The sequence below is a fragment of the Ruditapes philippinarum genome, unplaced genomic scaffold (genome assembly GCF_026571515.1).
Source record: "Ruditapes philippinarum isolate M1 unplaced genomic scaffold, ASM2657151v2 ctg135_1_1_1_1, whole genome shotgun sequence".
Classification (NCBI taxonomy): domain Eukaryota; kingdom Metazoa; phylum Mollusca; class Bivalvia; order Venerida; family Veneridae; genus Ruditapes; species Ruditapes philippinarum.
The window spans coordinates 73989-101780 of NW_026862663.1; the positions used below are offsets into that span (position 1 = coordinate 73989).

Below are 27792 nucleotides of genomic sequence, written 5' to 3' on the forward strand. Positions count from 1 at the left end.
ACAACCCTAATTGCAGTTTTGTTACTTAAACATTACATATGGTTGTATTCTCCTTATTTCAGCATCTCTTTCAAGATCCGTTGTTTTGTTGATTCACCTTAAAAGAGCTTTCCTTCTATTTGGTGCCGATTTTTATGAAAATTTAGAAATATTTCGTACACTGATTTAACTTCTGTCAAATACAGTAAATTACATGACAATTAAATGAGCTTTTAACTCTTCTGATAATGCCAACCATTCACATTTCATTTTGCCAAAAAATGCAGGTTTAGCACATACATGTACTTCGTTAGTAATGAGGTAAGAATACAGTGAAACGAGAAGAGTTAAAAAATGAAAATGCATCCAAGCACGTCAAATTTGATATTTATAGCAGAGACATAGATAACAGAGATAAGCAGCTCCTGTATATTCCATTGAAATATCACTCATGCCTATCAAAAAAGAGAAAAATTAGGCATTTTGTAGCAAATAAAACTTATTGGATGTACATTTGATCCTTTTATATCATACACCATATTAAAGTTATTTTGTAATCTATTGCTGATGATAAATATTAAAAACTTTCCTTGCCTTTCATGTAGATGTCAGAGTTATGAGTCTTGACATACATTATGTGATTGCTTTAAGTCTTAGTAAATCCTTCAGTAATAAAAACAGAAATAGTAAAAATAGAAAAAATAAAAATAGCAAATTTTATACGAAATTGCAGGTTAAAAGAGGAACTTGTAGATAATGTTGTGTGTGATGATGATAAAGAATATATTTTAATTTTGAAGTAAATCCTCTAGGTAAGTTATAAAAAACATGCTGTAGAAATCTGGACACAGACACTATAGGAAGTAGGACAGATTTTAGTCAAGTTAAAAACAAGAATATATAAAGCATGCTTGTTGATCTCCCTTTTCGCTGAATGTTAAACAAGTTTTATCCCTTTCAAAAAAGTTTCATTATTTAAAAACAAATAAAATAAAATTCAAGTTTAAAAATATTTTAATTCAACTATAACATAAACAAACATAAATACATTAAAACATACAAATAAAACAATAAGGAGATTCAGCTTCTTACTACTTGTCACTAAAGTTATGTCATACTTATTATCAAACTCAAATATTCTCAGAGCTCAAAAAATATAAGAGCCTTCATAATGAACAAATTTTCACAAGATTACAAACTGATATAATTCTGTAAAATTCTGTAAAAACCTGGGACAAAAAATAACCTTTTCTGTCCCAGCTAGAACTGTTTTGGTCAGTAACACTGTGTACACCGCAATACATTAGCAGACTCAAGTTTCAAGCATGTACTTCAGCTTTTTCAGATGTGAATGTATTAACAAATGTGCATTTATCCCACAGTAAGGACACTTAAGACATGACTGTGTGTGTTTTTAAACTAAAACTCCTCAGAGATTGTAGTGATACAATTCTGACAAAACATTTACCTATTTTCTAATTTCAAAAGTAAAAATCCTTGCTAGAGCATGGGTCAGTGAACTGACTGCCATTATGACAAAATAATCATTAACTTCGTTTTAAAAATGAAAATAAAAAGACATTAATGTTATTGTTGGCATTAAAATGAAAATTTAAATCATTGTTCAAAATAAATATAAATAGGTTAAGAAAATTGAATTTCCATAATTTTTCTTATAATTTCAAGAGCTAAAAAAGTATCATTTCAATAGCTAAATAAAAAGAATACCTTTACAAAGGATATATGTTAATTTAAATAAGAATAAATGATATTAAGGTTTGGTTAGTCATGCCAGTATTCTGTATTCTGTTTAACCAATACCTTTAATGATTAATAAGATATAAAGTTACACACAAAACATATTGTTACTATTTTTCTAGGGTCAGTAAATATAAGTAATGAGTAATTTTCTAGATATAGTTTAGGTGTAAAAAAACTAAATTATATGAATAAAACACATTGTTACATGCTTTTCAGTATTATTTCACAGTAAAATGATCAAAATATTATAACTTTATTTAAATTCATATGAAAAGAATTTATTAAGACAAAAATGAAAATATCATGAAAATTAGACTACATTACATTGCAAGTAAAATATGCTCAATTTCAAGTTTCAAGAACATAAGATAAAGTACATGTATATGCACATCCCAATTTGAAACTGGAACAATTTTGTGATATCTTTCAGCATTATTTTTTCACTATGAAAAAATTGTGGCATCATGGTCTGATGACTTCATGTAGGAAACACAGTAATAATCTGTCAAAATGACTTAGAACTGCTATAAAAATTTAAACAAATAGAAAATGTTTGTTTTTAATGTAATAATAAATAATATGAGTATTCACTCATGATCACCGGGCTGATATACCCCTGAGAATGTCACTATTAAACTAATGAAAATATTGCATCTGGCGTTCATTCTGTGAAATATATTTTGATTTTACATGCACAAAAATCAAATATCCTCTATATGTAACCGTTATTGGACTAATATTTTAAGCTTGATTTCTCTTTATTTCCCAACAAATAATCTGTACCGAAAATTACCAACATTGGACTTTAACATGTTTTCTAAAAATATTTAACAAAAAAATGATATAACATTTTATATATCAATATTTAACAAAATAATGATATAAAATGTAATCAACCATGTCTTAAATTAAGAATTAAACATATCTGGTCATAGACACAAAATATAGTGCCTGAAACAAACATAGCTTTCAATAGACTGGGACTCAATCCTTTATATAGTCCAAGAATACCTTCTTCCTTTACCAAAGTTTTTATACAGTGTACCAGTCCACTGTACTTGCTGACCTTTCCAAATCGATGTCTTGCTTCCTCAAAACCTTGAATTTGCAGACGTTTCTTCATTAAATCAAGGGGATAAATTAATAGCTTGCTGAAAAATCCGGATCCTGAGCCACAAATAAAACTTTCAATGGTATCTGGAAAAACACGACATATGTAGTTTAAAACCTCTACAGTTTTCTCTCCAAACCAGCTTTTAAATTTTCAATAAAATTTAAATCAAAAGCTTCAAAGATAAACAATATAATTATTTATCTTTAGTACCTATTTTAATACTCTTGGAAGGCATTTTAAAAATTTGAATGTCTATAAAATTTAACAAGCAAAAAATAAGTAATGACAGTTCCTGTATTATTATGTCTAAAAGTTAAAAAATCAAAAGTATCTTCAGCATATGAAACAGTTTAAGCAGTCAAACTTATCTGTCAAAGATTCAGTGGATATCTAACACACATTGGTCATTTTGTTTGATGCATACAATATGATAACTTATTCTGACAAACTTTGTTGATAACTCTTAATATGCTAAATACATGTATAGTAAATGGACTTGTCCATCTTTTATAGACTAAATTATTCATCATTTCTAGGAAATATGTCAATTTATAAACAGACTATACAGTGCAAACCAAGATCAAACACATGGATGTGCCAGCTGATCTTGGTTTGCAATGGCTGCAAGGGTAAAATCTATTTCCGCTAGTAGGTATTAAAAGGGCAATGAATACTATGAATACAAATATAAATACAATGTTATATTTCTTACACCTGATCTCAGCTTTGTACATGTTTATAAAAAGATTAATACCTGGATGATGGCCTTGAGGAAGATTAAACACTGTATTCCATACGTTTTGAAGAAGTGCATAGAATCCGAACTGTAGTCCCATCTGTGGAGCTATACCTATAACAGCAGGTGTGAGACCCTTATAAAATCCTCTCACACCTTCTACTCTATAAATAGATCTGGCAGCATGGTTGAGTGATGTGTAGGTCTGAAATAAGCCAGTTACCAGACCTTTCTTGTAAAATGTTTCCTTTTGTAATACTCTTAGTATCTTTTTATATAAGTAGCTCAACATGCCTTTTTTGTTCATCCCATTTTTACAGACGAGAAAGATATATATTTACTTAAATTGATTATCACTATACAAAAATATGCAAATTAAAATATAAAGATTTTATACAAGCACATGTAATTAGTCCCTTTACTTTCAACAGAATGATCATTTTGTGTAACTGTTTGAAAAGCAGATAAGCAAGATATGCATAAATGTGATATTTTTTTATTTCTTAGTACATTGTATTCATAAATCTTTATAACCTATGTTTGCCATTCAGTTGTAATACTAATACATACATATTTCTTTCCTTGGGTTAAAATAACAAAATCTAGATCATACTTTCCAGACCTTTCATTGTGGAAGGAGACAAACCCAAAAACAACAATAACGTACCAAAAACAAAGGATGTGTGGTCAAGATATGCATCACAGGGCTGTGACATAAGATTTATCAGTATTTTAATTTGTGGTCTGAGTAATCATGTTCAAAAAGCTACCTGTATCAATAAAATAATTGCAAATCATGTAGTTTACCTTAGGTTCTCCCTGAGCGACAAATCTGGTCCTTAATACATCAACTGGCTGTACAGTCATAGTAGAAAAACATGCTGAAATACCACCACATATCAGGTGAGTCAGTGGACGATATTCTTTCCCATATTTCTCTGGTAATATCTCCCATGCTACCTTGGTTGTGTATTCAAATACTGAAAACTGAAGTAAGAAAGATAATTTAGCATAAACTTTAAAACTACCGTTGTCATTTAAATCAAATGCAGATTTTCTTTTCAGTTACATGTATATATACATGTATATCCCTTATAAAACATTAAGGCAATGCAATTTTTTGAAAGTAAGAAACAGGTAATAAAAGTTAAACTGAAATCCATATCTGACTTCAAAATACCACTGTGTTTACATTTGGCTACTTTTATGACAAATTATTTCACTTCAACATTACTGTCTTCAGGTTATACATATCTAACATGCTTTTAATCCATTAGCAAAACAGCATGAAACGATGTTTGCTATTTCTGTAATAGTAAAAATTTATTTATTTCAGATACTTAATAAGCCTTTAATGGTAATTACTGTCTGTATTAGCAGCTTGTGTGATTCTCTTTCTTGCATATTAAATATTTATAAGCTCAAAATAAAATTAATGAAAGCCAATATTTTCATGTACAATTTTTTATAATATGGTATTATATACAATTATGACTTCATTCATAACAATGGCAAAATGCTACCATTCAAAGCATAGCTAATTATTTTACAGACTCCTAGGTGTAAGTATCATCTGTAACCCACATTATATATATTCTAATGGACACATTAATAATGCAGTATGTATGATATACATATATACCATGAGTAAAAGGCCATGGGGTATAAGATATCATTCCCAACATTGGTGCATACACTAGAAAATTCAGCCTGATTTGCAAGAAAGATTACAGTTTCATCAACCAAGAATTTGGTGCAATCAACTGAAACGCTGAATGAGAAGAAAAACAATTTGTTTAATAATCTAACCTGCACAATTCCATAGCCAACAGACAGCACCTGAGCTGGTATATGTCCCTTCCATAATGCTCTGTAACTTTCCTCTTTCACAATACACCTGAATGCTTGATACAAACCATTGTACTTTGATGATGAGCTCGACTTAGATATTGGTTCAATTTGAAGCTGCAAAATTAAGTCATCAAACACACAAAATGAACAAATACATGTATTTACATTTGTAAGTGATGACTTTAATTTCCAAGGATAAAATGGTATCCCTTTTAAGGTTATCTACCAAAACAAAATGTCACTTGTATACATAATGCATATAGCTAAATATGACAGTATAACAGTGTTGACTTCTTGTTTAATTTTTTAACAATGGAATCTTTCAAACTTACAATAAACAGTATCAAATTCAAAACACATTTTTATGAATATAATACATGTATGCCATTAAAGAACAAAAGACTACAAAAGAAATTTTAAGATTCCATTGATTATGGCCCACGAATTTGTCCAGAAAATTGGTATTACATAATCCATTCTTGATATTAATAGGAAACATAAAAACATAGCAATAAATGTCTTGGAATTTCTAATCATTCAAGAGTCATTAAATGATTTATAGCCTAATTTGAAAATCAATAAAACAGCAATGTTATATCTATTACCAATTTGGCAAATCTGTTAATACATCATTTAAAATGTTATTGTGCGAAAACAAAATTTCAAGCATAAAAAAAAGAAAATAAAGTTTACTTGTAGTATGATACAGAAAAAATAAATTTTCCTTCATCTATACTCTATAACCAACAGCCTATCTGATATAGTGATTTCAATTTGAAAAACCTTTTAAACAGATTCATATATTACCTGAAATCTGATTTTGAGAACATCAAATGGTTGAGTTACAGCCCTTGCCACAGCATTACTAGAAGCAGCTGCAATAACATAATCCTGCTCAGTTAGTTTGAGTTCTGGGTTATAGCCAACCATTAAATTACTGCTCCTGTCCCGAATCTAAGTAATAAGATACCACTAACATGCACAGAATTGATCTGGAAAAAAAGTCACACCATAAACTCAAACTACCAATCAAGTACTGTACCCACAGGTGTTTGGCCTGTTGATTGGTCTACACAACAACAAAAAATATAGTGTATATAAATTAAGTAAATATAGATGTTTCTTGGGGCTTTTTTTCTGGCATATTGACCTTTCAGTGCCCCAAACACCAGTAATTGATCCTGGTAAATTCTGTCAAATAACAAGAATATCAAATTATCAATCTACAATACCAGATATATCATCTCATCCTTTTTGATGTGATTTGGAGTATTCTTTTGTATTATGTAGTACATTGTAATTTATATAAATCAAATTGATATAAGTAAAAGTTTCATTGTTAATTGCTGGAATTCATAAAATGATAAATATTAGGGGAGAAACATGTGCAGCCTGAGCGGGACTCGAACCCGGGACCCTCGGAATACCGTACCGCAAATCTACCCACTGAGTTATCCAGCGGCTTACACACTATCTCCCCTGAATATTGAACAGTTCTGAACCGTGATATACTTCCCCACTATAATGAAATTCGTCCTCGAAGTATATAAATGTGAACCGCCACATCCTGCAGCCATATTTTTCTTAAAATAAGGGGTATTTTCACAAATTAAAGAAATCTCCTTATTTTTTATGTCTGAACTTTCTTCTTTGCTTAATTTAAATTCTAAAATCTCCCTCTATTTGAAGAAAAATCTCCCACTTGCTCAAGAAAAGTTCAAATGTATGTGGGTACAGAGAACATTGTGAAATTGGACTCAGAGCTTATACCATTAAGTCCCCCATGTCACAGGGTGAGAAACATGTGCAGCCTGACCGGGACTTGAACCCGGGACCCTTGAAATACCATACCACAGCTTTACCGACTGAGCTATCCAGCCGCTTACACACTGTCTCCCCTAAATAGTGAACAGTTCTAAACAGTGACAAATGTATGAAATAAAATTATTCAGGTCAGGATTATACAATTTCTAGTTCTACAATACATTTAGATCTACTGATCAAATTAAATAAGGACTTCAGTATTCCTACTAAGGTAACCCTTTATATTTCTTTGTAGAATCTACATTTGTATGAGTATGTAAGATTGAAATTACTATGAAAAAACAGTGAACACTGTTGAAATTGAATGACATTGAGAAAGTTTCCGCTTCACTTTTCCACACTGACACGCACTTTTAACAGTCAATGGTTCAGCATCACTATCATGGTTATTTTCTCAAAGAAGATTATCCGCAAACTGCGTAAAAAGCAAAATATTTGACCCGATCAAACGCTGTGCACGGAAATTCTCAACCGTTTTGACGATGTAAACAAATAATATATTGAGCTTTTTTCACGAATTAAAAATTTACTGATGCACCGAAAATAAAATGCGGGAAGTTTATAGATGTCTTTAGTAGGTAATCATATTGCTATTATCAAGAAATTAATACAGTCTCACTGTAGTTATAATAAGTCATTTTAATCATTTGATTCCCTAACAGTTAAAAGGATACAGAGTGTAACGCAGAACATAATTTTATACTCGTAAAAATAGCATTATTTCGGATACATTAATTTCGGATAAATAACTGCACCATAGCGATATTGTAATGTTTTTAGTTTTTTTTTTTTCATTTGGTACTTCAGATTAGTCGAACAATTACTATTAACTACCATACATAATGTGATTTTAGCTTAGCTGGAGCATAACACATTCCAAAGTCACACTTCACATGGCAGATTTTAAAGGTGTTCCTTTTACTAGACATGTAATGTTTCTCATAATGTGATCTCCTGGCAGGATCCAAAATAATCCTGTCCAAAATTATCTGGATGGCTCTTTGACAAGTCTAATTAGTTGGACTAGAATACCGGATATTCATCTCTCAGTAAAATAAAATGCAAACAATATAAAATCAAACATAGCACCTGTCTATAAGTAATCTTAACTCACTACCTGCCCATGAGCATTGATAAGTGATAAATATGTACGATATGATAGCGGATTGGATATTGTTTTGCTAATTTTGTTTGTTTGATTGGGTTTTACGGCACATCGACACAGGAAAGGTCATATCGCGTTTCAGCTTTACTGGTGGAGGAAGACCTCAGGTGACCCTCCGTGCATTATTTCAGGCACAACCAGGCACCTGAGTAGAACCACCAACGTTCCGTAAGCTAGCTGGATAGCTTCCTCACATGAAAGAATCCAAGTCCCTATAAGGATTCGCACCCACAGCGGTGAGGGGCAAGTGGTTTGATGTAAACAACCTTAACCACTCAGCCATGGACGCCCCTACGTTTTGCTAATTGACAGCAAGTTGTCATAATAAAGTTTAAAACAGTTCATTCCCCTTGTTGTTTGTTGAAGTTAATCTCAAAATGTTTAACTAAACACTGTGTCTGTTTTTTGTTTTTTTTAAAGGTTGGCTAATTCATTTTAACTGGATCATTTAAAAACATGTTTGAAATGCATCAAAAGCTTAGCATTTCTAATTCAGTGGTTTTAGCATTAGCTGATAATTTAAGTTGTTTTTCTTAATGAATTACACATATATAACATATTTTCTTTGAAAATGTGGATTTAAGAAATGAAAAATCCTTGCACTTGTTTAAAAAAAAATAAAAATTTGGGTCTTAATTTCTTCTTTCATTCTCCTGCGGGCTTCTATAGTTGAAGGGTATGCATTTTTACCTACTAGTATTTCACTTTCGTCTCTTGATAATGAATATACAATTATATAAATAGCATGTTTGCAACAATACTGTATATGAAATCAAGAAATGTAATTAGTGAAAAATACCAAAACATGCACTTTCTCTCCTTTAAAGAAACTTTTTTTTGACTGATACAGGACTCGTATAAATTATGCAGTACATTCAGATACATGATTTACACATCACACTGATGATCATGAAGAAATCAGAATGAGCACACTGGTGAAAAATAATGTTTCTATACATGTATGCCAAATTATTACACCAGACCAATATTTTTAGAAACTTTTGATAATGGGAAGTATTTTTGATCTAAATTTTACAGGATAATAGAAGATGGATGATATAGAGGATGTAGAAGTGGATGTGAATCATCCATCAGCAGGAACTATCAGTGCTATAGATAAAAAGTCGGTACACCGGATATGTTCAGGTCAGGTGGTTCTAACTCTGGCTACAGCAGTGAAGGAACTTCTTGAGAACAGTATAGATGCTGGAGCTACTATCATAGGTAACATGAGAACATCTGTATAAATGCTAACATGTATTTCTTTAAACAGCATAAAACTATATTTGACTGTCTGCAATTAAAATATTGTTTGTTTATATTGACAAACAATATAAACCGCAGTATCTTACATGAAAGAATATCTCAATCTTATATATAAGATAAAGCAGAGATCATTACTTAACCTACTAATAGTAATATTCATGATAGAACATTATATTCTGTTTTCTTATATATATACATCTGTAAGTCACATATGATAATAACAGAGACAGGACCATCATTATGAAAACTTATGTGCGTGTATACTAGATGTATGGTATATTTTGAGACTTATTGCTTTATAACCCACAAATATTAAAGAGTGTGTGACACATTTTCGTACAATAATTTGTTTTTAACCTTCACAAATGTGAAACAATGTTCCAGGGAGATTGAGTTTCATAAGTAAGGTGAGTTAAAAATGATTTAGAAAATACAAACAAAATAAAAATGTGTTGTTATGAAACAGACTTTTAGATATGAAAACAATGAATGAATCAAAATTACACATTAAACATTTAAGGACTTGACAATGCTTGTAAGCAGTATTAAATTTAGATAAATATCCATCATCTTCACCAAATATTTTACTTAATGCCATTTAATTTTTGTTCCCAATGTTGATAATAACAATATTTTGTCTGTTTTTCCAGACATTAAGTTGAAAGATTATGGTAGTGAACAGATAGAGGTTAGTGACAACGGAAATGGCGTCCATCAAAATAACTTTGAAGGATTGAGTAAGTTTTATATCATACAACCTGTATTTCTCCCACTTTATGATGAAGGTAAAGGTAATGGTGAATGGTTAAGGTAGATGTCGTTAAACCTTATGGCCCATATCGATGTGGGTTCTAATCTCACCAAGAACTACTTTTTCTCACTAACCAGATAGAAAAATCTATAAATGTTACTAAAAATAGCGGTGTTGGAAAATCTTATCTCACATGGGCCCATCTCACACTCAACGTGCAGCACTTTTAAAAACGTATTCCTACACATATGCGATTCACTCCTATTTTAACAAAAATGGAACATCAAAAGGTCAAAATGTATTAAAAATATGTGGGCTAATCTATTAAATTGTCCATGGAATCAAAATAGATTGATATTAACTTTCACACTGCAATGGTTCCTACTCTACCTAGGTCCGCCCTTTTCAATGTTGATCTGTTACTAAAAATAGCACTTTAAAATATCGCAAAATTCTTCGTAAAATCGGATATTATGACACTTTGCCTTGAAAAGCATCCATGTTTTCTGTTATGATAAGGATGCTTCTTGATGACAAATCTCATTTTGATATATTTTAATTGAATATTCGGCCAAAATAACCGAATAAGTAGAAAAATCTTTGCAAACGGTAAACGCTTTTTGTCAACCATTGCACTGAATTCCTTATAAACACTTATATTATGACACTTTCCGACTTTAATATTGATGTGTTTTATCATGATATACTTGCTTTTTGATGAGGGATGTCATATTAATTTATTTTCATATGAATTTATTTTCATTGAATTTTTCACACATAAACTTGGTCAGAAGAATCTTTTGCGGACATACATACGCCTAAGCCCCACCCCACTTGTCAAAACTAGATACGTTGTAATGCGCGTAGCAAGTAGTTTCACTGATATTTATATTTTGTCTCTTGTGTGTCCAGGTGAGTGAGAAAAATAATCATTCATTGGGTTAGATAGAGGATAGGGAAATCCCAATCCTCGGGCAATAGGTTCCATCGGAAACTTGGGTTTGGATTTCCCTATCCTCTATCTGACCCAATGATAGATTCTATTATTCTATCATACATGTACATGACAGGAAGCTATCCAGCTACTTTATAGAGGGTTGGTGATTGTACTCTGATGGCTAGTGCTTAAAAATGCCCAGATGGAACCAACCAAAAATAAATAAATACAAACACAATATTTAACTTTTATTTAGATATTACTCTTTTTATATGTAGAAGTCACAAATTTTAAGAACAATAAAGAGACAGTTTGTATTGCCAATTGAATGAGATTTATCCTCTATATGATTTTATCTCTTCCTTTATAGCACTAAAACATCACACATCAAAACTTCAAGAATTCTCAGACCTGATCAATGTAGAAACATTTGGTTTTAGAGGGGAAGCTCTCAGCTCACTTTGTGCCCTAAGGTAAAGATCAAAATAACTTTATTGTTTATGTAAAGAGTATTCTAAAATAATATAAATATTCAGGTCTTTTATTCCAACATTTTAATGTCTGTAGTTTTACTTTTGTTGTTACACATTTGTTACAAGTTCAGATCAAGTATGTAAAAAGAGTAATAGGGATTTTAGTTATAAGTTTAACTGTCTTTAGTTGCTGCTATGACATTTCTGCTTACACAAGCCTACACAAGCCTTCATCAGACAACTCGTTATATATAGCTTACATTTGTAGCTTTAAGATCAAGGTCACACTAAGACTTTTAAGGTTTATAGTTTCATAAAAGTACATCAAGTGTATATTTCAGTGATATGTGTGTTAGTACCCGGCACAAAGATGCTGCAGTTGGTACCAAGCTCGAGTTTGATCATAATGGGAAACTGTTGAAGCAGTCCAAACAAGCCAGACAGGTTGGTTACACAAAAACATTTTTTTACACATATGTTATATCAAATTATACACTTACAGTAGAAATAACTTTAACATTTGACCCATTTACATTTTCCAGTAAAATAATAGTATGTAAGGTTTGAATTAAACTGTAAAATTTCATCTTGCAGATACTAAATTTAAAGATATTTGTAAAGTATAAACTCCAAAATGTTTCTTCTAATGTCTGTGATTCAAACTTTTTGTAAGGAAAACTTTCAAGAGCAAAATCAAATTTAAATTTGGTGGAAAAAATGAAGAAAAAAAAGGTTTTTATGAAAGTGTCAACCTTTTATTGTGTATCATGATTGTTACTGTTGTTTTGATAGGTTGGAACTACTGTTACTCTACAAAATCTGTTCTATACTCTACCTGTGAGACATAAAGAATTTCAGAGGAACTTGAAGAAAGAATTTGTAAAGATGGTGCAAGTTTTAAACTCTTACTGTATTATAAGCACAGGTGTTAGAATCACTTGCTCTAACCAGACAGGAAAAGGGTAACATATTGCTGTATTTTATATTCTGTTCTGGAACAGTAGTTCAATGTTTATGATCAGTTAATTCATCAGTAAAGTATACTTACTGTTTTGAGAATTGTGCTTCAACTCTGGCTGAAACATGGAGTCAAATTCAGGAAGAGTATACTATTTCGAAGGCGGTTTATTTAGTGGATTGTAGATCTCACCAGCTGCTTTGCAAGTGGAGCAATAGAATGGAGTTTTGAAGGTCAAATGAACAACCCCTGTCTGTTCTCATGAAATATGAAAAAACACCATAAATAAATATGATAATGTAACAAATGTTATTGAAATTATAATTTCAGTAAGCCTAGATATCTTATTTGTTAAAGAATTATTTTTTCTCTTAATCCACCAGGAGCAGATCAACTGTGGTTTCTTCTAAAGGAAATGCAAATATGCTGGAGAATATCTCGAATGTTTTTGGTCCTAAACAAGTATGTATAACCTTATATAATATACTGTCTTTACATAGGTATTGTTATTTACATATGAAGAATACATTTCATACATTTTCAATAATACAGCAGCAACAACAAATCATGTTATTTTTGGAGTATTGGTGTTTGTATAAATTTCCAATGAAATATTTTTAATTTGCTCATAATTTGTTTAATATGTTGAAAATGTCCAAAAATTACACAATACAACTTTTCCTGTATACATGTAGGTCATTTACATGTACATGTACTTCTTTCTTGTCAATATGTATTGATTTACAGCCACAAAGTTTGTTGGAGTTTAAGAAATATGATCCAAATGAAGATCAGTGTTCAGAGTTTGGAATAAAGAAGGATAATACTTCATTATTCAGGTACCTCCTATATACATATTTATTACATATATTGCATTACACTTAATGGTTAAATGGCTGAAGTGACTAGCTTGTTTGTCTGTAGGTGTTAAAATTGCCAGTTACAGTAAATTGTTACTCTAAGGAAGGTATTCAGCTATCTTATGAAATGTTGGTGGCTCTACCTAGGTAATCACTTGTATATAATTCACAGCACGTTCCTAGGACCCAGAATATATTGTTTTGTGCCCCCACGTTAGTGGCGGGCATTTAGATTTACCCTTGTCCGTCCGTCCGTTCACTTTTGTGTTGCACGTAACTCAAAAAGTATTTGACCTAGAGTCATGAAACTTTACAGGAATGTTGATCAGCATGTGTAGTTGTGCACCTGGGTATTTTCGTCTGGATATTTTTAGTATTTTCAGAGTTATTGCCCTTGACTTAGTAAAATTTTGCAATTTTCAACTTGTGTCGCATGTAACTCAAAAAGTATTTGACCTAGAGTCATGAATCTTTACAGGAATGTTGATCAGCATGTGTTGTTGTGCACCTGGGTATTTTCGTTTGGAAATTTTTAGTATTTTCAGAGTTATTGCCCTTGACTTAGTAAAATTTTGCAATTTCAACTTGTGTCGCATGTAACTCAAAAAGTATTTGACCTAGAGTCATGAATCTTTACAGGAATGTTGATCAGCATGTTTTGTTGTGCACCTGGGTATTTTCGTTTGGAAATTTTTAGTATTTTCAGAGTTATTGCCCTTGACTTAGTAAAATTTTGCAATTTTCAACTTGTGTCGCATGTAACTCAAAAAGTATTTGACCTAGAGTCATGAAACTTTACAAGAATGTTGATCAGCATGTGTTGTTGTGCACCTGGGTATTTTTGTCTGAATATTTTTAGTATTTTTAGAGTTATTGCCCTTGACTTAGTAAAATTTTGCAATTTTCAACTTGTGTCGCATGTAACTCTCAAAAAGTATTTGACCTAGAGTCATGAAACTTTACAGGAATGTTGATCAGCATGTGTAGTTGTGCACCTGGGTATTTTCGTCTGGATATTTTTAGTATTTTCAGAGTTATTGCCCTTGACTTAGTAAAATTTTGCAATTTTCGACATGTGTCGCATGTAACTCAAAAAGTATTTGACCTAGAGTCATGAAACTTCACAGGAATATTGATCATCATGTGCAGTTGTGCACCAGGTATTTTTGTCTGGATTTATTTAGTATTTTTAAATTTTTGCCCTTCACTTAGAAATTTTTAGCAATTTTCAACTTGTGTCGCAAGTTACTCAAAAAGGATTTGACATAGTCATTAAACCTTATGAGCAGGTTGCTCAGCATATTTAGATTTGCACCTAGGGTTTCGCTTGTGGATTTATCCAGTATTTGTAGAGTTATTTCCCTTTACTTAGTAAAAAGATTGACAGAACAGTGGCGCGGTGGGGGCACCCGTGTCCTATGGACACATTTCTAGTTTTAATTAAGTAAGTCACCATATGATGTGTTCATGACCTGTGTTGATGTGAATTAAAACTACCATTCAAGATGACAAAATAATTTACTATACTGGTTGGAGAGATAACTCCGACACTAAATCACATATTTTTTGCAATATTTAAATTATCTCCCAGTATATTTTAAATATTGAACCACCTAAACAAAGTTCAGTTCAAAGACTTTACATTACACCACAAAAACTATGTAAGAAAATGGAATCTGGTACTTCTTTAAGGTCTTGAATGAGGTATACAAAACATGGTCTTTTTACCCCACAACAGTAGATAAAGTCGACACTTAAATTTTTAAGTAAAACATGACTGGAAAATCAGCATCAATAATTTATTTTTTACATCTTATATGGTTTTATCTATTTTTTGTAAATATTTAAACAATTTTTTCAAAAATCTTTCCCAAGTCAGTGGCCTGTGGTCAATACATTTCTAACTACCTTACTGTAATTTAGTAAAAAGAACGTTTTGAAGCAGTTTTTGCCTACAAAAAGTTTAGGTTATTTGAAAAACATTAAAAAGTCTACCAAATTATAACAAATCATCACATTCTGTCCTGTTCCTATACTGTTAGGTGAGCATGTGCTTATTTGTTGAAAAACCAAGCTTAAACAATTATATTTATCAAGTGTCGGGGCTATCTATGCGTCGGAGTTATCTCTCCGACCAGTACAGAATCAATGATTTCATTGGCATGATGTTTGTTTTTACAAAATTAAATCACATAATATCTTTTATTCTATCAGATATGACAATATCATATTTTACATGTTTTACAGTATAGAGGGCTATGTGTCTAAATGTGATCATGGTCAGGGTAGAAGTAGTACAGATAGACAGTTCTTCTTTATTAATGGTAGACCTTTTGATTCAGCAAAGGTAATATTTATATATTTTACATGTGAATGAAAAAACAAGAAATTTATATTGGTTAAAATAGCTTAAAAACACTTAATCTAAATGCATTTATGTTAATGATTGTTCTGACATTTAAAATGATTTTGTAGTATATTATATATGTTATTGTTTTAAGACATAATTGAAAATTAGAAAGTATTTTTCATGTTTAATGACCAGTATAGTAAATTAGTTAACCTCACATGTCAGAAATTTAATTTTTGCTGCTAATATATTGTAAAATAATTTAAATTTTCTGAAAAATATTAGTATATCATGTACTTTATAGACTATATTCTTTATATTCTGTAACAGTTGAGTAAGGTTATAAATGAAGTATACCACCAGTACAATAGACATCAGTATCCATTTGTTGTCTTCAAGATATCAGTACAGAAAGGTAACACTATATTATACCTTAATGTCTATCTAATGTTATTATGTATCTATGAGACATAAGCTCTAACAACCACTTTGTTTTTGTGATCACTCCTCAACCAATTTCTAAAGGATTTTTATTGTTACTTTTGTCATTAGCCTCCCTATACAGAAACAAGACCACTCAGTTATTACCTATTAAGACCAGATTCTCAGTTTTTGCTGAACCTTTTTATATTGTCTGCTAGAATCTCTTTTAACACAATGCCGATTTATGCAAGAAATATTTGTCTTTAGGAAATCTGCATTGTGTTAAAAGAGATTCTAAAATAAGTCATACGAACCAAATAATGGTACAAATATGTTTAATTATTGAAAGTACTTACATTTGTAGATAATGTAGATGTAAACGTTACACCAGATAAAAGACAGGTGTTTCTAGAGGGAGAGAAAGTCATTATGGCTACAGTCAAGGTAAAACTTTTCAGATACTGTCTAAGGTTACTTTCCACAATTTGATTTACAAGTTTGGAAAAATATTATAAGTGCTAAAAATTACTTTTACATGTTAGTTAAAGATAATTAATATACATAGATGTATGTCATGTTCATTTAAATATTTCATCTTTAGGTAAAAATGTTGTTTGTTAAGAATTTGTTGATATTTTATTTTGTAATTGTATATTACAGACTTCTCTAATAACGATGTATGAACCAACAACTTCAATATTACAGTATCAGATGCCAGCAAAACTAACATGTGGTATGTATAGTCAGTTTCTATTTCTTAAGCAACATTGATTGGTGAACAACTACTTGTTAAATCACTCAAACTACAGACATACAGGATATGTTAAACATTTCCCTGCTGAAACCAAAATTGATTAGCCTTAGCCGCCAGTATAGAGCCACATCAGCCTCCATATCCATGCAGTGTAAGCAAGCTGTGTACCCACTACTATTGGCTGACTTTCTTTAGATTTTTATTTTGATATCACCAAAAAAGTGAGTAACAACTGTTGTGCATCAAGCCAATGATTCAGAGCAGCAATATTTCTATTGTGTATTTCTTTGTCTCAAACTTTTAAACTTTTTAGTTAGACTATTAGCAGAATAGGGAGAGCTATTGTACTCAACCAGATGTCTGCATCACACTTTGGTCAAGTTTTTGTGTTTGCAAGTTGGTATCTTCAAAACTACGGAAAAGAATGGGTTGAAACCCCAAATACTTATTTGACAGCATAATAGGCCACTAACTAAGGTATATAACTCTAATGTGGATTTTGACAGAATTATGGCCATTTTAGAACTTAGAAAATTATATATTATCTAGGCTAAGCACTAAAATTTTTGAGCATGCTGTCCTACCGACAGTTCTTGTTAATTTACAAATTTTACATGCGGAAGAGTTAAAGGTGTAGGTATAGTTTGATACCCAATTGACATTATGCCAGAGAAGGGATTGCTCCGCCCAATTATTCACGTGACCCAGTCATTCAAAACCTTAGACAAAAGACCCTACTGACATTTACACGAAACTGTCATGCCACTTAAGTGACTAATGAATTTACCTTATATAATTGGTATATATAAATTTTAATGCTTTTATTTAATAGTTCAATGTTTTATGATATTTAAAAAGTAACAAATAACTGCATTTACGCATTAATGATGAATAAAACTTTTGGCAAAGATCTTGTTATATTTCTCGCTGACTTCAAGGAAGATGTTACTGAGCTGACTTCAAGGAAGATGTTACTGACAAAATATCATTTTAGTTCACAAATTCAAAGATAGTTAAAATTGATGTAGCGGAACATATAATAGTAAAATTATTATCATTTCATTTATTGGCAAATCAGCATTATAAATGCCTTTGACCATTTACATACTAAATATGGCCAAGACATACAGTTTACAAGAAAGTTACACAAAAACTACACATTTAATCTTTAAATGATAAAATATCAAACATTAAGAAATTTTTAACTCACAAATGAAATAAATCCTACGAGTCAATGAAACAGTAACATTTGCAAATGTTTTTGGGGTTTTATATGCGAAATCACTTATAATGTAATGCATTTGTGCATAAATTGTCAAAATTAAATGAGAAAATTGCCCTTGCATAACTTTGTTGTATGATATATGATTATATGTATATTTGTACATTAGATATTTTCGTGATAAAACGCAATATTATTCACTTCAAAATAAGTTTCGCATATACCAGACCTCGACTTTAAATTAAAACCTTTATCAGATATGATGTTATTGAAGCATGAAATGTATTTTAATATTTTATCTAAATTCATTGAGCTTTAATAGTAATATTAAGGTAGGATAATTTCACCTAAAATATTTATTGCATATTTTCTCATTTTATTTCCAAGTACGGTACTTTTTTCTACTGCAGCATTTTATTGACACTATGTTGTAACAAACAAAAAAAATGTCATATCATCTGGATATTCTGGGACCTTATACTATATTATGTGATTATGAATAGACATAATTGTAATAAAGGAAGGAATAGAGTATTTGTTTAAACTTTTTCCTTGTTTGATGCAATGTGGTATAGCCAGTTTTAACTTTCATACCTGCTATATAACTTATTATCTTCATATCCTATAGAAAGTTACTGATATTTTTGTTTTTCTAAAATGAACTATCTGACTCCATCTGTCAATATGTCAGGATATTTTGTAACTCAGATATACTGCTTTAATAGCTTTAAATTGACAAAAAAAGATCAAAATAATTTCAATATAAATACTGCTGCACCATTGTCTTATACAAATAGCTTGTCTAAGGAAAATGGCGGACTTCTCAGACATCTTAGCATGAAACTGATAACGATCGTTGATTGGCTTATCTGTAAGACCCCTGCCAGCTTGATTGACAGGCGGTGTAATGTCAATTATTATTTCAGGTAAAGCTGCTCAGCCAACTACAGCCTCTAATTTTACAAGGTAAGATATCATAACATTTTCATTTTAACATGATACCTCAGACTTATTATAAGTGTTATGTTCCTGATGATACTTAACCTTTAACCTGCTGATTATGTGCAATGCATTTGCCCAGATTTGAATTTGGAACAGTCCAAACAGTTCAATGGAATTTTCAATATACAAAAATTGAGCTGCCAAAAAATTTTGAGCCTGGTCAGACTGCACAGATTGGCAGGCTGGTTGCAAAGGCAAATCACTTTTGATTCCAGCAGGTTAATAAATAGACAATTACAATTATTTTAAGATTTTATGTAATTAATCTTTAACTTAATATCATCTTTCATGTTACTCACTTAGTATTACATATTCATATCAAATACATGTACATTGATTCTAATGCATCAGATGAAATAGATATTATAAAATGAGCCGCGTCACGACAAAACTAACATAATGGTTTTGGGACCAGCATGGATCCAGACCAGCCTGCGCATCTGCGCAGTCTGATCAGGATCCATGCTGTTTTCTATCAGTTTCTCTACTTGTTATACGGTTTGTAAGCGAACAGCATGGATCCTGATCAGACTGCTTGGATGCGCAGGCTGGTCTGGATCCATGCTGGTCGCAAAAGCATTACATTGGTTTTGTCATGGCGCAGCTCAAGTACACTTTGATAATACTATTTCCCAACTTTGATAGTGTTAAATCTGTGTAGCAAATGGAAATAAAAGAATTTGTTGTAAATTACATTTCAGATTGTCGAAGCATGCAAGCTTAGAAAAGGTAACTGTTGTATATCATTATAATTATGTAAAAGTTATCTTTGTAGGCAATCCTCAAGTTTAATATTGACCAAATAAATGTACGGATTTAAATATTTTTATATTGAGAAGAATTCAGAGATAAACATAATGCATGTACAAACAATATATAAAAGAAGTTAAAATGAAACTATAAATACATGTATGTTGTATTTGGTAACATTTTGTTCATTTTCCTTTTACATTTTTAGCCAACAGGTCTGACATCACTAATGAAATTGAAGCGATCATTTAGTAGTGCATTCTCTAAAGATAATACAGATGTTGATACAAAGAAAACTTCACCAACCAAATCTGGTTCCCAGGTGAAACGTAAGTTTCTTTATAAATCTTTACTATTTTGTTGAGAAAAATATTAATAGTAATCCCTTATTGGCCGGGTTGCACTGGTGCAAACCCGGGTTATAGTATGGTGAATGTTGAGCGACAGGCAGGCAGGCGGGCTTGGAAAAACTTTTCGTAACAGTTTTCTCAGCTACTACTTATCACAGCCTCTTGATATTTTGCATACAGCATTGATACATGGTCCCATACCGTGGGATTCGATTTCAGGTCTGTTGCTTATCCACTTCCTGTTTACCGATTTAGTTAAATTTACGCCATTAATGGTCAGTGGTAGGAAATTTTAATAACAGTTTTCTTAGCAACTACTTATTACAGCCTCTTGATATTTGGCATACAGCATTGATATGTAGTCCTATACCATAGGGTTTGATTTCAGGTCTGTTGCTTATCCACTTCCTGTTTACCGCCTTAGTTAAATTTTCAACATTAATGGTCAATGGTAGGAAATTTTCGTAACACTTTTCTCAGCAACTAATTATCACAACCTTTTGATATTTGGCATGCAGCATTGATACGTGGTCCCATACTGTGGGATTGGATTTCAGGTCTGTTGCTTATCCACTTCCTGTTTACCGCCTTAGTTAAATTTTCAACATTAATGGTCAATGGTAGGAAATTTTCGTAACACTTTTCTCAGCAACTAATTATCACAGCCTCTTGATATTTGGCATACAGCATTGATACGTGGTCCCATACCGTGGGATTTGATTTCAGGTCTGTTGCTTATCCACTTCCTGTTTACCGCCTTAGTTAAATTTTCAACATTAATGGTCAATGGTAGGAAATTTTCGTAACACTTTTCTCAGCAACTAATTATTACAGCCTCTTGATATTTGGTATGCAGCATTGATACATGGTCCCATACTGTGGGATTGGATTTCAGGTCTGTTGCTTATCCACTTCCTGTTTACCGATTAGTTAAATTTTGGACATCAATGGTAGGAAATTTTCGTAACAGTTTTCTCAGCAACTACTTATCACAGCCTCTTGATATTTGGCATACAGCATTGATAAGTGGTCCCATACTGTGGGATTTGATTTCAGGTCTGTTGCTTATTCACTTCCTGTTTACCGACTTAGTTAAATTTTGGACATTAATGGTCAATGGTAGGAAATTTTCGTAACAGTTTTCTCAGCAACTACTTATCACAGTCTCTTGATATTTGGCATACAGCATTTACATGTGGTCCCATATTGTGGGATCCGAATTCAGGTCTATTGCTCATCCACATCCTGTTTACCGACTTTGTTTAATTTTTAGCTCGACTATTCGATAAGAATAAGTAGAGCTATTGCAGTCACCCGAGCGTCGGCGTCGGCGTAACCACTTATGTTAAAGTTTTTGTAATAGTTCAAATATTTTCAAAGTCCATAGACATATGGCTTTGAAACTTTGCACACTTGTTCACCATCATGACCCCAACCTGTAGACAGGAGGAGGTAACTCTATCAAGCATTTTGACAGAATTATGCCCCTTTATCGACTTAGAATTTACGTTAAAGTTTTTGTAATAGTTCAAATATTTTCAAAGTCCATTGACATATGGCTTTGAAACTTTGCACACTTGTTCAACATCATGACCCCAACCTGTAAACAGGAGGAGGTAACTCTATCAAGCATTTTGACAGAATTATGCCCCTTTTTTCGACTTAGAATTTACGTTAAAGTTTTTGTAATAGTTCAAATATTTTCAAAGTCCATTGACATATGGCTTTGAAACTTTGCACACTTGTTCACCATCATGACCCCAACCTGTAAACAGGAGGAGGTAACTCTATTAAGCATTTTGACAGAATTATGCCCCTTTTTCGACTTAGAATTTACGTTAAAGTTTTTGTAATAGTTCAAATATTTTCAAAGTCCATTGACATATGGCTTTGAAACTTTGCACACTTGTTCACCATCATGACCCCAACCTGTAAACAGGAGGAGGTAACTCTATCAAGCATTTTGACAGAATTATGCCCCTTTATTCGACTTAGAATTTAAGTTAAAGTTTTTGTAATAGTTCAAATATTTTCAAAGTCCATTGACATATGGCTTTGAAACTTTGCACACTTGTTCACCATCATGACCCCAACCTGTAAACAGGAGGAGGTAACTCTATTAAGCATTTTGACAGAATTATGCCCCTTTTTCGACTTAGAATTTACGTTAAAGTTTTTGTAATAGTTCAAATATTTTCAAAGTCCATTGACATATGGCTTTGAAACTTTGCACACTTGTTCACCATCATGACCCCAACCTGTAAACAGGAGGAGGTAACTCTATCAAGCATTTTGACAGAATTATGCCCCTTTATTCGACTTAGAATTTACGTTAAAGTTTTTGTAATAGTTCAAATATTTTCAAAGTCCATTGACATATGGCTTTGAAACTTTGCACACTTGTTCACCATCATGACCCCAACCTGGAAACAGGTGGAGGTAACTCTATCAAGCATTTTGACAGAATTATGCCCCTTTTTCGACTTAGAATTTACGTTAAAGTTTTTGTAATAGTTCAAATATTTTCAAAGTCCATTGACATATGGCTTTGAAACTTTGCACACTTGTTCACCATCATGACCCCAACCTGTAAACAGGAGGAGGTAACTCTATCAAGCATTTTTTTTACTATCAAGCACAAAGAATAGTCGAGCGTTGCTGTCCTACCGACAGCTCTTGTTTACATTGATGATCAGTGGCAAATTTTTTTCGTAACATCACAGCATCATGATATTTGGTATACAAATGCAACCCGGCCTTTTCTGTCTTTGCCCCATTTTTTGAAAAATAAAAGAAAGAAATGTAGCCAGTACTTAAAATTGCATTTGACTTTGAATATGTTTTTTTTTTCACAGCTAGAAAGTAAATTATACAATTTTAATTCCCCAAGTACATAGTCATAGTCAATAATTATTTGATCAGTCTGTCACATAGTGAGATTTTTGTAATTCAGTAAAATGATGAATGAAGTTTGCTATGAATCAAATACATGTACATGTAGATGTTTTAAGTGTATTAATAACCTTTTAATTTCAGAGAGAAGATTAGATTCTTTTGTTTCATCCTATCAGAGTCCGGTAAAAACATCCAATGATGGTTCAAATGATAGTAATAAAGAAATTAAAGATTCTGATAATGATGTTATTATAATTAATGATCTTAAAGAGCAAAATGACACTGTCAAGGATTCTGTAATTATAGTAGAACATAGAAGTTCCAGTAACACTGTGAATAAATTTGAAGATACTAGTGTATGTAAACAAGATATGATTTGGGATGAGCCTGGAAAACAAATAGATGAAACTGGGGATAATAATAATACAGGGAATGATGTTAAAAACAAAGAATGTAAAAATAGTGGTACGTTTAAAAATGAACTTAGTTTGATAGTAAATGATAACATGAAAATAGACAATGAGTCAACAAAGCTTGAAGCATCAGTTATTTCCTCTAGACTTGGTATAGCACATGTTGATAGAGAAAATTGTGTTCATAAACCCACCAAATGTGTTCAAAATACAACTTCTAATGTGTGTTCTAGTACAGAATGTGTTCATGATGATATGCAATGTGTTCAAAATAATACCACATGTGTTCAAAAAGAAGTAAACAAGGATGGTGAATTAATGACTGATAGTGAAAGAACTGTATCTGAAGCAGCATCAGACAAAGGAGATCTGAATGTGCAGGAGAACAAGGTAGATAAAAGATCTGATGTAAAGATAGTGCAGCATCAAGATGATTTAAGATGTAAGGAGAATGAATCTGATGTAGGAATTGGTGTAGCAATCATTCCACATGAAACTGGGCAGACTCTGGGAGAAAATGATGAGGTAGTGGATGTCACTGGTGAAATACATCTTGTAAGATTTCTCTAAATTTTGCCTTTGTATTTCTTTTTCTTATTTCCTGATTTCATAATAAGATATTGTCTGCAGTAGAAAACTTAATTTATTTCAACTTTTGGAGAATTTCACAATTTGTTCTTTACTCAATGAGGAATCATGTTTCTGAGGTCTTCAGTAAAACATTGTGGATGTTTCTAAATTCCAATTTTCACCATGTTAAATTCTGTTTAAGACTGTGCTTTGGGGCGAGGATGGTTACTTGCTTTTTCCAGTATTGTCCAATCACTGGTTCAATCAAACTGAGCCAGCAACATTTTCAATTTTGCCATTCTGGGTGTTCTTTAGGGATTCTGTTATTTCTATTTTGTTGTTTAAGAAGATATTTTTGAAATGGAAGGCATTCTTGAAAATATTTCATCATTGTTAAAATGTAATAGTATTATATATGTCACTTGTAGTATTATATTTTATGTTATTTATTAGATAACAGTATCTGTTATTTACATTGATTGTGTAATTCTATATTATAGGATATGGAGGAAGATGTAGATAGGAAGGAAAGTTGTATAAGTTTCTCTATGGATATTTTGAAAAACAGATGGCAGTCCAGAGGTACCATGTTGAACAAAACTATTCTTTATGATTTAACACATAAAATGCTTATGATGTCTTACTTTCAATGATTTTTGTTTGCATCATTGTGAAAATATTTAATTAACCTTTAAAGAAATGGGATAGGATATGTATGAAGAAAGATTTTGGTTACTTAAGTCATATTTTCATCTTAGTTTTGATTTATTTATTGATTTTAACATGGATTGTTAGCAAATGTGTGCATTTAATGAAAATCACTTGTTATATCAAATGTAAGTATTACTTGAACCTACAAGTTTAAAAGCAGTCACCTTACCATTAGTTCACCATTACCTTTTATTAAGTTTTTATATTAAATTAACCCTTTTTTTGACATGAAATTAAATTTTGTTTTGTTTTATTTATTATCAATATTAATTCATGTAGAAGTATTAACAACAATGTTTTATTTTATCATAACAGACAAGGTTGATGAGAGCAGTAAATTTAGCCGAGCATTTCGTGCCACTATAAACCCGGCAGAGAATCTGGCTGCTGAGCAGGAGTTACAAAGAGAAATCAAGTAAGATAGAATAAAATTGAAACTGTTACGTTAATTTATCAAAGATTAAAATCAAAAATGCAGGTGTTATAATAAAGAATCAAAGATACAAACCAAACATGCAGGTGTTGTAATGAAACTTTTATGAAGTGAGATTCCGACATTATAGGTCTGAAATGAATAAGGAATAAAGTTTGATATAGAAAATGTTTCCATAAAGAAATTCAACTTACTAATCTGAACTTGATAATTACCTGATTTATTATTAAAATGATTACTATTTTAAAATTTAAGAGTATCTGACATAAATTGCTTCTTAAATGGAAAATATATGTTAGTACTGAAAAGTTTACAATAAAAAAAATTATTTTGCATTTTCACAGGAAGGATATGTTTTCCAAGATGGAGATATTAGGACAGTTTAATAAAGGATTTATCATCACACGGCTGGAGAAGGACTTGTTTATTGTAGATCAACATGCCACTGACGAGAAATTTAATTTTGAGACTTTACAACGAGACACCGTCATACAGAGTCAAAAACTTATTGCGTAATATATTTTCACTAAAAATCTAGAAGAAGGGTGATCCCTCGGAAGCATTAATTACAACAAATTTACATGAAAATTGCAGATTTGATTTTCTGTTTGATACAATATTAACTTGCCAAGTATTAAATATGGACATTTTTCATTGTAATGCGTCCGTGGCCGAGTGGTTAAGGTCGTTGACTTCAAATCACTTGCCCCTCACCGCTGTGGGTTCGAATCCCGAAAGGGACTTTGGATTCTTTCATGTGAGGAAGCTATCCAGCTAGCTTACGGAACGTCGGTGGTTCTACTCAGGTGCCCGTTCGTGCCTGAAATATGCACGGAAGGGCACCTGAGGTCTTCCTCCACCAGTAAAGCTGGAAAGTCGCGATATGACCTATACTGTGTCGATGTGACGTAAAACCTAAAAAAAAAAAAAAAATCCATATCAGAAAGATGGCAAAGAGCATTCATCTGGGTAGTATTTAATAAGAGTGCACTGTTTTATACTGGTGGCTTCATCATGTCAATATGGTCATTAGCATAAATGAGCCGCGTCATGACAAAACCAACATAATGGATCCTGATCAGACTGCGCGGATGCGCAGGCTGGTCTGGATCCATGCTGGTCGCAAACCCATTATGTTGGTTTTGTCCTGACGCGGCTGAAATATAGTAATTGATCAAGTGTTTGATATTTCATTATTTGTTTAATCAGGAGAATAGGTCTAAATCTGGTAAAAAATTTAAAGACATATATATGTTTCTATTTCTTGCTATAACATAACTTGAATATATTTAAGAACAGGCACTAGTCTCAAACCAAAGAATATCTCCTTTAGGCTTTCATTACATTGGCGATCTGAAATTCTGAAGAAGTATGTCAATATTATTTGTCCTGCTTATCAAAGAGTTGTGTTTCAAAGACTAATTATACGATAGTGTTGGAACGTATTAAAGCAGTTCATTGAAGCAAAATTCATTTATCATTAAATAACCCTGATAAAGTGTAATTGTTATGAATATGTCCTATGTTAAATTTTTACCTGCCCTTTTAAACTTTAAAGGTTAATGTTAAAATACTAAACTGCAACCCAGAATAAACCGATAATCTAATTATAATCAGCATGATAGGTAGGGGGTCACTGACTTTGATCAATTCTCCTATTTATCTTATTAATTTTGTATTTTAATGAAACTTGGATGTAATGAAAGAAAATAAAATTATGCTTAAAATGTTTTGAATTAATAAAACAAAGTACCTGTTAAACAGTAGTGAGTATGATGATACTGTATGATAGTGATGCTGGCCTGGCTCTATCCTGGTGGTACTAGCAAGTTATTACCTCTTACACATAGAAGAAGATTTTCATTTATCAAATAAGAGGATTTTCATTCATCGAATTCTCCGGCTAAAAGATTTTACCTGTAATATTGCTATATATTTTCAGCCCTTTGAACCTTGAGTTGACCTCTAGTAATGAGACGATTCTGATGGACAACATTGACATATTCAGAAAAAATGGATTTGAATTTATCATTGATGAAGAAGGTAAAACAATTGTTACAAAAGTCATAAACACCAAACAAAAAAGCAACATCAAAATCTTTGGAATACCAAATGTGTTGTCTTGACAAACAAATAGTTACTTTTTAGCTCGACTTTTCTATGAAAAGGGGAGCTATCCTACTCACCCCGGCGTCGGCGTCGGCGTCACACCTTGGTTAAGTTTTTCGTACCACCCCACTTTAT

The 27792-nt window shown here is 31.7% G+C and overlaps 2 protein-coding genes across 8 annotated transcripts in view; one reads left to right on the plus strand and one right to left on the minus strand.

Moving 5' to 3' along the window:
* Window positions 1-977: 977 nt before the first annotated feature.
* LOC132719776 (mitochondrial thiamine pyrophosphate carrier-like) lies at window positions 978-18535 on the minus strand. 6 transcript variants are annotated; one of them, XM_060703632.1, is made up of 6 exons: window positions 18413-18535; window positions 6249-6433; window positions 5400-5555; window positions 4398-4577; window positions 3609-3795; window positions 978-2937 (listed from the first exon to the last, which is right to left on the minus strand). In XM_060703632.1, exons 2-6 carry the CDS (start codon window positions 6369-6371, stop codon window positions 2633-2635), a joined length of 951 nt encoding a protein of 316 aa, XP_060559615.1. In that variant the 5' UTR covers window positions 6372-6433; window positions 18413-18535; the 3' UTR covers window positions 978-2632. The 6 variants fall into 6 exon arrangements, with proteins under 6 accessions (XP_060559615.1, XP_060559613.1, XP_060559612.1 ...); XM_060703630.1 differs by lacking the exon at window positions 18413-18535 and adding an exon at window positions 12906-13055; XM_060703629.1 differs by lacking the exon at window positions 18413-18535 and adding an exon at window positions 7738-7790.
* LOC132719774 (mismatch repair endonuclease PMS2-like) overlaps window positions 7786-27792 on the plus strand; it is a 28094-nt gene continuing 8087 nt past the window's right edge. Inside the window, exons 1-20 of one of the 2 annotated variants that reach the window (XM_060703625.1) lie at window positions 7786-7839; window positions 9469-9654; window positions 10347-10433; window positions 11755-11857; window positions 12199-12301; window positions 12650-12819; window positions 13199-13277; window positions 13563-13654; window positions 15923-16022; window positions 16356-16440; window positions 16813-16892; window positions 17109-17181; window positions 19351-19390; window positions 20128-20155; window positions 20385-20505; window positions 23563-24389; window positions 24905-24986; window positions 25431-25530; window positions 25893-26060; window positions 27491-27591. In XM_060703625.1, coding sequence (XP_060559608.1) covers window positions 9480-9654; window positions 10347-10433; window positions 11755-11857; window positions 12199-12301; window positions 12650-12819; window positions 13199-13277; window positions 13563-13654; window positions 15923-16022; window positions 16356-16440; window positions 16813-16892; window positions 17109-17181; window positions 19351-19390; window positions 20128-20155; window positions 20385-20505; window positions 23563-24389; window positions 24905-24986; window positions 25431-25530; window positions 25893-26060; window positions 27491-27591 — 2614 coding nt within the window. In that variant the 5' untranslated portion in view covers window positions 7786-7839; window positions 9469-9479. Of the gene's footprint in view, window positions 7844-9468; window positions 9655-10346; window positions 10434-11754; window positions 11858-12198; window positions 12302-12649; window positions 12820-13198; window positions 13278-13562; window positions 13655-15922; window positions 16023-16355; window positions 16441-16812; window positions 16893-17108; window positions 17182-19350; window positions 19391-20127; window positions 20156-20384; window positions 20506-23562; window positions 24390-24904; window positions 24987-25430; window positions 25531-25892; window positions 26061-27490; window positions 27592-27792 lie in introns of both variants that reach the window. The other variant, XM_060703626.1, reaches the window with a different exon arrangement.